This window comes from Limulus polyphemus, unplaced genomic scaffold (genome assembly GCF_000517525.1).
Source record: "Limulus polyphemus unplaced genomic scaffold, Limulus_polyphemus-2.1.2 Scaffold10, whole genome shotgun sequence".
NCBI lineage: Eukaryota > Metazoa > Arthropoda > Merostomata > Xiphosura > Limulidae > Limulus > Limulus polyphemus.
The window spans coordinates 190,758-199,972 of NW_013665620.1; the positions used below are offsets into that span (position 1 = coordinate 190,758).

The 9,215-nt window shown below is 33.1% G+C and overlaps 1 protein-coding gene across 1 annotated transcript in view; it reads left to right on the forward strand.

Annotated features, from left to right (window-relative positions):
- Positions 1-8,532, forward strand: part of LOC106478293 (paired box protein Pax-1-like) — a 16,352-nt gene extending 7,820 nt beyond the window's left edge. The window contains exons 2-3 of the mRNA XM_022382120.1: positions 6,723-6,730; positions 7,548-8,532. Coding sequence (XP_022237828.1) covers positions 6,723-6,730; positions 7,548-8,410 — 871 coding nt within the window. The 3' untranslated portion in view covers positions 8,411-8,532. The remainder of the gene's footprint in view (positions 1-6,722; positions 6,731-7,547) is intronic.
- Positions 8,533-9,215: the final 683 nt, after the last annotated feature.

A 9,215-nucleotide genomic window follows, 5' to 3' on the forward strand; every position in this document is an offset into this window, starting at 1 on the left:
AACCCCTATTTGGCTCCCTGCTGTTACATAAAATTACATCTGGTGGAGTCAAAACAGAAATTTGTAGTTTCAGTAAATAATGTCTGCAGTATCTCCAGACTTGTTTACTTACTTTTTTACGATTCCTATTTGCAGTTTTTAAATTCCATTTTTTATTTATCTTGTTTACTGCCTTTTTCATGTTCAACTACGGGCAAAGGATTACTTGATATGGTAGCTAACTTTATGCATTGTAATGATAACAAAAATAGCAAGTTGCTAGCTGTTACGGTTCATGATGGTTTACTGTAACTATTGACTACTTGATCGCATTAGTATGAGATGTAGAATGTTAAGCTGCAGCTGTTTGTTTGAGAATATAGTGAGCATTTATAGTTTCTGTATAACTAAATTCTCTATATATATAATACAGAGCAACGGGCATATATGTGTCTAGATTAAGACACAACCCCACTGAGCGTGTATAAAATTTTACCAGTAGAAAAGCAGCCTTTTCAAATAAAACATCGCTTTAAATAAAACTTCGGGTCTTTCAAAGTAATTATTCTACGAATCTGTGTAATAAAATTTAATATATTGTGTAATGATGTTTTTTACTCCATCACTTCATACATAATGTAGTGGTTAGCTTCCTAATAACACCGATTGTATAGAGTACAAAACACTGGTATCTAAATGTTAGTCATCTAATATTCATCTATTATTAACTGGTAATTCCTGTTTCACCCTGTACTTAAGCATTTTAAAGGAACGTCATATATCTGTTAGAAAGCTAACTTCAAGGGGAAATGATACCATCGTTTCCACTAGAATTATGATGTTTTTTTAGCTTATGTAAAATACAGAAGAAACAAATCGACTTTTCAATACCCCTATGACCTTCGCAATACCTTTTTAGTATTCTACAAGAGGTTTAGGTGCAATATACCAAACCGTTTTTGTTGCAGGCTGGCAAGAGAATAATAATAAGAAGAAGAATTATAAACGAACCATTTTGAGTGGATTTTCTTTTCCTTGTAAATCTAATATTCATGCTTTTCGTGCATTTTATATCTGTACAGCTTTAGCAGTCAATAGTAAAGGTTTTAAAGTGTTGTTTGAACTGAATCTTTACTGTTTAAGGTGCTTTTTGTCCAGAAGTTCTATTAGGGTTTTGTGCAATTCCATGCGATCTCTATTATGAACCATTATCGTGGTTCATGATATCTAGCAGCAAGCGTGTTTAAAAGTATCATAGAAAGTACTATAAAATACAACAAATGTATGATTTTAGAGAAACACGTACGTTCCAGAAGTCTTGATACAAGATGATAAAAACCCTATAAAGGCCCGGCATGGCCAGGTGGTTAGGGCGCTCGTCTCGCAATCTGTGGGTCGCGGGTTCGAATCCCCGTCACACCAAACATGCTCACTCTTTCAGCCGTGGGGGCGTTATAATGTGACGGTCAATCCCACTATTCCTTGGTAAAAGAGTAGCCCAAGAGTTGGCGGTGGGTGGTGATGACTAGCTGCCTTCCCTCTAGTCTTACATTGCTAAATTAGGGACGGCTAGCGCGTGTAGCTTTGCGCGAAATTCAAAACAAACAAACAAAACCCTATAACCAGAGCACTTTCGAAAGGTGGACCTTTCTTCTTCAGGGGCAAACTGAGAAAGCGCTCGGGTTATGGGGTTTTTATCATCTTGTACAATCAATTTATATATCAAGCAGCAAGCGTATCTAATTGTATTTTAGAGACCACCATAAAGAACAGCTCTTTTATATACATGCAGCAACCAGAAAGCACAAAATATTTTCAAAAACCTAACTGGCTTTAAACATAAGTTTGGTATAAAAAACTCTCTGGAGCTTGCAGAAAAAACAAAAAAAATGTATCGACAATTTTGTAACTTTTCTAAATCCACAAACCAGATTTATTACATTTACTACGGAATTTGGTGAAAACGGAAACGTTAATTTTTTGGACATAAATATTGACATAACGGCATACATTCCTTCAAAATCTTCAGAAACCCGATTTGTAATGACACCATCATACATGTTTCTTCAAGACTCCAATATCTCACAAACTTGCTGTGTTCCATAGTTTGTTACATAGACTTATCACTGTACCCTTGTCATCTGAAGATTATGAAACTGAATTAAAAACTACAAATCAAATTGCTGTTAACAATGGTTATACAACAAAGTTAATTAACGCATTGTTGTTTAAAAACTTGAAAGCCAAAAATTTTAAATCAATATACCCATATACTGTACCAAACAGCAACAAAAAGAAAGAAAAAGGCATACTAGAAACTACTATAAATTACAACCTACTTATATAACCAGCAACCCGCGTGTCTAAGTGTATCCTACAAAGTACTATAAAGTAAAACCCAAGCTTGTCTCAGTGTATCCTAAAAACTGCCATAATATAACGTCCCAGTTTGCTCCTCAAGAATAAAGATTCTCTTCTTGAAAGCACTCGTGATATGTGGTACAGTACGTTTTTCTTAAGTTGATTTCTTGAACCTACGTGTTTTCCTAAGATCATGAAAGTACAATCCGTTTATATATCGAGTAACAAGAGTGTCTAAGAGTATCATAGAAAGAACAATCAACTTAAGTATCCAATAACAACGAATTTAGGAGTATCCTAGAAACTACTATAAAGTACAATCCGTTTATATATCCATTAACAAGCACGTTTAAGTATATTTACAAAGTACTATAACTTACAACCGTACAAGTTAGTCTAAGTTTATCCTAGAAAGAACAATAAAGCACAACCCATTTGATATATCCAGCAACAAGCATGTCTAAATCTATCCTAAAAACTACCATAAAGTACATCCTTGTTTGCCCCTGGAGAAGAAAGATCCACCTTTCCAAAGCCGTACGTTTCTGTTAAATTTCATGAACCTATATGTTTTTCTAAGATCATGAAAGTACAGCACATTTATATATCACAGTAAGAAGAGTATCTAAAACTACCCTATAAGCTACTATACAGTGCAATCCATTTATATATCCAGCAACAAGAGTGCCTAAGAGTGTCCAAGAAAGAACAAGCAACTTATGTATCCAGTAACAGCATGTTTTTGAGTATACTATAAACTACAATACAGTACAATCCATTTATATACCAAGGAACAAGAGTGTGTAAGATTATCCTAGAAACTATAGTAAAGTACAGCACATTTATATATCAAAGTAACAAAAGTATCTAAGACTATCCTATAAACAACTATAAAGTTAGACCCATTTATAAATCTAGGAACAAGCATGTCTAATTGTATTCTAGAAACTATTATAAAGTACAACCCATTCGTATATCCAGCAATAAGAATGTCTAAGAGTGACATAGCTAGAAGAAGCAACTTATGTATCCAGTATTGATGAAAAAGCGTGTTTAAGTGTATTCTATAAAATACTATAAAGTACAATCAGTTTATGTATCCACAACAAGCGTGTGTAAGTATATTCTAGAAAAAAACATGAACTACAACCCATTTATAAATTCAGCAACAAGCGTGTCTAAGTGTAATTTGAAACTACCATAAAGTCAACCAATTTATTTATCTAACCAGAAGCATGTCTAAGTGTATTCTAAAAACTACTATAAACCATTTATATATTTAGCAACAAGCGTGTCTAAGTGTAATTTGAAACTACCATGAAATCAACCAATTTATTTATCTAACCATAAGCATGTCTAAGTGTATTCTAAAAACTACTATAAAGTACAAACCATTTATATATTCAGCAACAAGCGTGGCTAAGTGTATCCTAGACAGTACTATAAAGTACAACACCTTTACATCTTAAGAAACAAGCGTGTTTAAATGTATCCTAGAAATTACTATAAAGTCCAACCCATTTATAAATCAAGCAACAAGCGTGTCCAATTATATCCTAGAAACAACCATAAAGTACAACCCATTTATTTATGCAGCAACAAGAATGTCTAAAAATATCCTTACACTACTATAAAGTACGACACATTTAATATATCCAACAACAAGCATGTTTAAGTGTATTCTAGAAACTATTATAAAGTACAACCTATTTACATATCCAGCAATAAGAGTGTCCTAGAAAGAGCAATCAATTTATGTATATTGTAACAGTATGTCTAAAAGTATCCTAGAGGCTACATAAAGTACGACACATTTAATATAACCAACAACAAGCATGTTTAAGTGTATTCTAGAAACTATTATAAAGTACAACCTATTTACATATCCAGCAATAAGAGTGTCCTAGAAAGAGCAATCAATTTATGTATATAGTAACAGTGTGTCTAAGAGTATCCTAGAGGCTACATAAAGTACGACACATTTAATATATCCAACAACAAGCATGTTTAAGTGTATTCTAGAAACTATTATAAAGTTCAACCCAATTATATTTCCAGTAACAAACGTGATTCAGTATGTTCTAAACATACAGATGATTTACAAGTCCAGCAACAAAGTAGTGCTTATAAAAGTAAAAATGTCTAATTTCAATTTATGATTATTGACGTTGTCCTTTATGTTTTCAACGATACATGTTCTCCAGGACAACTGTGTATAGACTGTATTTTTACAGCGAGAGGCGTAACCTGAAAAGTTGGTGATAGTAATATATTCATTGAATTGAAATTATTCCTGATATGTAAAAGAGATTAATGTCTTACATCAAGAAAAAACTAAATGAAAAACAGATAAAGGTTTGAATTGGATTGTCAAACCCTGTATGATTATAACAATTATTTATAGCAATATTTATTATTAAATATAGCAATAATTATTATTAAATAGACTGTGTTAATAAAAACGTTTACATTTACAAAACAATTCATTCCAGATCTACCTAAATTTTAATCTATAAAACTATTTTGCAAATTTAACGTTAAAGGAACAATAATTAATCCAACAAATAAGTAAACTTAAGGCTATATAAACGTGAAAAAAGGGATTCACGTTTTTTTTTTATGAGATCACGGATACTGATGTATTTATCACATATTATGAATAAGTGCGGGAAAGATTTTTCAGGACTCAAAAACTTCAAAATGACTGAATTAAAAACAAATGTTTCATATAAACGGATCAACTATCTTTTATGTATAACGAAATAAATGCCGAAAATATCACCTTAGTTTTAGTGGCGATCACCAGAGAGCAGTACAACACCTTTGTGATGTTTCAAGATATGTTAAAATTCAGTGAAGATAAGTTCAACTAAATTAAGAAATATAAAAAAAAGTATTTCAGTAGATCAAATAGTAAGTAATTCTTTCAATAAAGATTAATTTAATTCTATATTGTCAATGATGCTTTTTTGGGGGGTTATTTACAAATATTAGAAATCACCTTAAACTGTTAGTGTGTTATATTCTGTATTACATTTTTGCGATTATTTTATTACTAGTGATAAATGGTAATTCGTATTTTAGTAAGACAGTATAATTCTTTATATCTTTCTTTAATGATCTAATAAATATTTCTAATATGAAGAACGCCCATGCAACTCCACTATACTATCTGATCTGCGTTGGCTAGATGTGGCCATGTGATTAATGTGTCGGGCTGCTTATCGAAAGGCTAACAGTTAGAGATGTTATTCCTCTGGAAACACTCGCACATTTAGCTGTGGGATCGTTACCAATGTGACCAATCCCGTTATTCGATTCAAAGAGCCAGATAAAAAAGCTCTTGTGGTATCTGGTTCTACTGGCTGCCTGCCTTCCTTCTGATCAATAGTTCAAAATTAGGTTTGGCTCTACCTTAACCCTAGGGGTTCTTGACTTGTGTGTATAAAGTTCTGTTCAGGTTGAAAACTGCAATTCTTGTTGTAGTTTATTACCAAGAATTATTTTTACTCAATGTCAGAATTCATTAGAAGGATGCGATTAAAATTATGTTTAATTTTATGTTGATGTAATATCACCTATTATCAACTGCTGGATTTATTCTATAAACCATAACACTAATAATAGGTAGGAAACAACTATTTATAAGCATAAGGAAGAATTTTGTTGCTGGCGACACATATAACATGTTTCATAGAACATTGTGACACCATCAATAATATTCTTCCTTATGCTTATAAATTGTTGTTTGCCTACCTATTATTATATTAGCATAATGTGCTTCCTTATTCCAAAATCATAACATTTTTAGTTTTATTTCTTTTGATATACATATATCTATATCACAATTATTATTCTATAAGTCAAACAAAGAGATCTGTTGATTATTTTAAGTGTACCAATACGAACTTCTGCGTGAAAGTAGAGTGTATACTAATATTTTAACTACACTGTTCGTTTATTATATTAATCAGCAGATTGATATATATACATTTGAAAGATATACTATTTTTTAATAATAATAAAAATAATCTATGAACAAAAGACACAAGTTATTTTATCCAATTTTGTTATTGAACCATAAAATAAATGGCATATTACAGTTCTTGTAAAAAAAGTAGCAAATCAAGTTACTTGTATAACGTGCAGAATGATAAAAAACTAACTCAAAAGCAAATCTTAAAATTTATATTAATCTAAAAATTTTAGAATAACAAAGAGTTTATTTATTTCAAGTTAGTCAAATATAAATATAAAACATTGCGTTACGTATTATATACATATGTATTAAACTAGCAAAATTAAATTATTACATTTCATCCACATATGAAGGAAAGGCAGGCTGAAATTTTTATATTTCAAAAAAATATTTGTCATTTTAGGTTAACAGGTAAGTATTTGAGATTTTCAAATCTGAACTGCATTTTATGCAACACAGGAGCTAAACGGCCAGGTTTAAGCATACTTATCTTTAATTTAGAACTGCTACTTCTACGTCGGTCTTCGTCAGTAGCACACGCCGTCTGTGAGGCTACTCTCAGTCAAATAGTTGGGTTGAGAGTCACTGTTATAGCTTCCCGAAGCTGAAATTGCGAAGCATGTTCAATATAAAATAGCGATTAGAGCCTTGTGCCTTCCAGTCCACATCCTTAACCACTAGGTTTCGTCCGGCCCAGATGTACAGCAACAAAACAAAACTGTTAATTTGGAAGCTCGGGTACAACCAAATACTCAGATAGCCAACGATAAAGAATAACTAGAGGGGGGGGGGAGAAAGAATGGGCGGCAACATCAAAAATGTGAACAATCTCAGAAATAGGAAAAGGTTTTATTGAAAAGGTGTGACGTAACTTACTGAGAATCATATTGTTGTATTTTTTCGTACTGTCTCCAATTTCGAAGTTGTAGTATTCTCAGACGAAAATGGAAAACAATTTATTAGTTCTTTATGTATGTGGGTCTCACACTTGTAATTTAAAGTCGATATGGAACGTCAGTTCAATGAATTGTTTTGGGACAGAAACAACTATAGGGATAACATTGGATTGAATAAATAAGAGTAGTGGATGTTGCTTTTTTGTAGTTTGTTATGTATATTTTTACTTCAAATGCATAATAAAATAATAAAATATAATAACCGTGTGCGTCATCACATAAATTTAAGTTTATTGTTAAGCCTAACAAAAAAACTTCTTTTCTTCTGACAGCGACCCCAAGTATCGGAGAAGTGAACCAGCTAGGAGGCGTGTTTGTTAACGGCCGACCACTTCCCAATGCTGTTCGACTTCAAATCGTCGAACTTGCAAAACTGGGAGTTCGCCCATGTGACATCAGCCGCCAGTTACGTGTGTCCCACGGCTGCGTCTCAAAGATTTTGACTCGCTATCACGAGACAGGTTCCATTTTGCCAGGAGCTATCGGTGGCAGCAAACCTCGAGTCACCACTCCTAAAGTTGTAGCCTACATTAAGGACCTGAAACAAAACGATCCGGCTATTTTTGCTTGGGAGATTAGAGAGCGCTTGTTGGCTGACGGGTTGTGTGACAAGCACAATATTCCTTCTGTCAGCAGTATCAGCAGAATCCTGAGGAATAAAACTAGATCGTTAACCTGTTCTCTGAATCCTCGCTACCTTTATGAAACGTCTAAGGCAACCAGACTTTTATATCATCCTTTTTATCCTCATACCTATTCTTCCACCTCACCAACAATAACCTCTTTGGCTTCCAGCTACTCTGCTCCACCAGTGAAGAATATGACATCAGTAGAGTTAGCTAGCCCTCCCACAACCTTTGCTTCAGTATGTGGTTGGCCCATGCCTCACTCCGTATCCTCCCTTCTTGGTCATCAGGTGTCTTTACAATCCGGGTCACTCCACAGAAGAAATATGTTCTCAGATAACCAATTTAGTAATCCCGTCCAACCGTGTAACACAGATGGTCAGAACAACTACAACAACTATATGTACACTCAAACTTTGCACAACACCTATCTTGATCCTTTTCCCATTCCGATGCCTGATGCAAACAGTCCCATGATTCAGAAGCCCAGCTCCTGTACAAATTATTAAACTCAATAGCAATGTTGTTTGGAATATGTTCCGTAGTTCAACCTTTAGTCACGTGAAAATTTGTGTTTTATCTAATTTTTTGTAAATTTTATTTTCCGTAAACCTATTAATTAGATTATTATGCGCAGTATCTTTCTCTCATATTCTTCTATTCTTCTCCCCTTTCGAGATGCTCAGAAAACACAAAATTTTTGGCTTCCCATTATTATAAAGGTCGAGTCATAACCAACCTTTATACCGTACTTATTTGTATCTTGGTAGTGTCCTTCCCACTTCTAAGGTTTGACAACTTTTTGTTTTTTGCATTGTTCTATATTCAACGCTATCTGCATCAACTTTCATAATTCAAGTTTCTCATCTAAAAATCATTTGCCAATGCCATCAAGCCAAGTGAGGCTCTGTTTGCTTCTCGCTCTTCTTCCTTCAATTTTCCCCATCACAATCTCTTCCAACCTTCCCTCAGATCTAATTGTTTGTCCTAAGTAGAGCATCTTCAGTTTCTTACACATATATAGCAGTTGTATTTTTATACCCTTTATTGAAAATAGGGAAAAGGTGCTATGATCAAACGTCAAATAGATAACATCATAAAAATATTACCAAAAAACATCAGATACTAGTTATATTTGTGTACATTATTCTCAGACTGTATTTTTTATTCTGAAAGGGTTTTTGTTTCATGTGCAACTTTTCAAAGTTTAAAAAAAAATCGAGCAAGTTTTTGATTTGGAAATTCAGTTCAATACTTGCTCTAAAGTTTTGATATAGCAGTACTTTTAATAAATATCGTATTGACGCATATAAT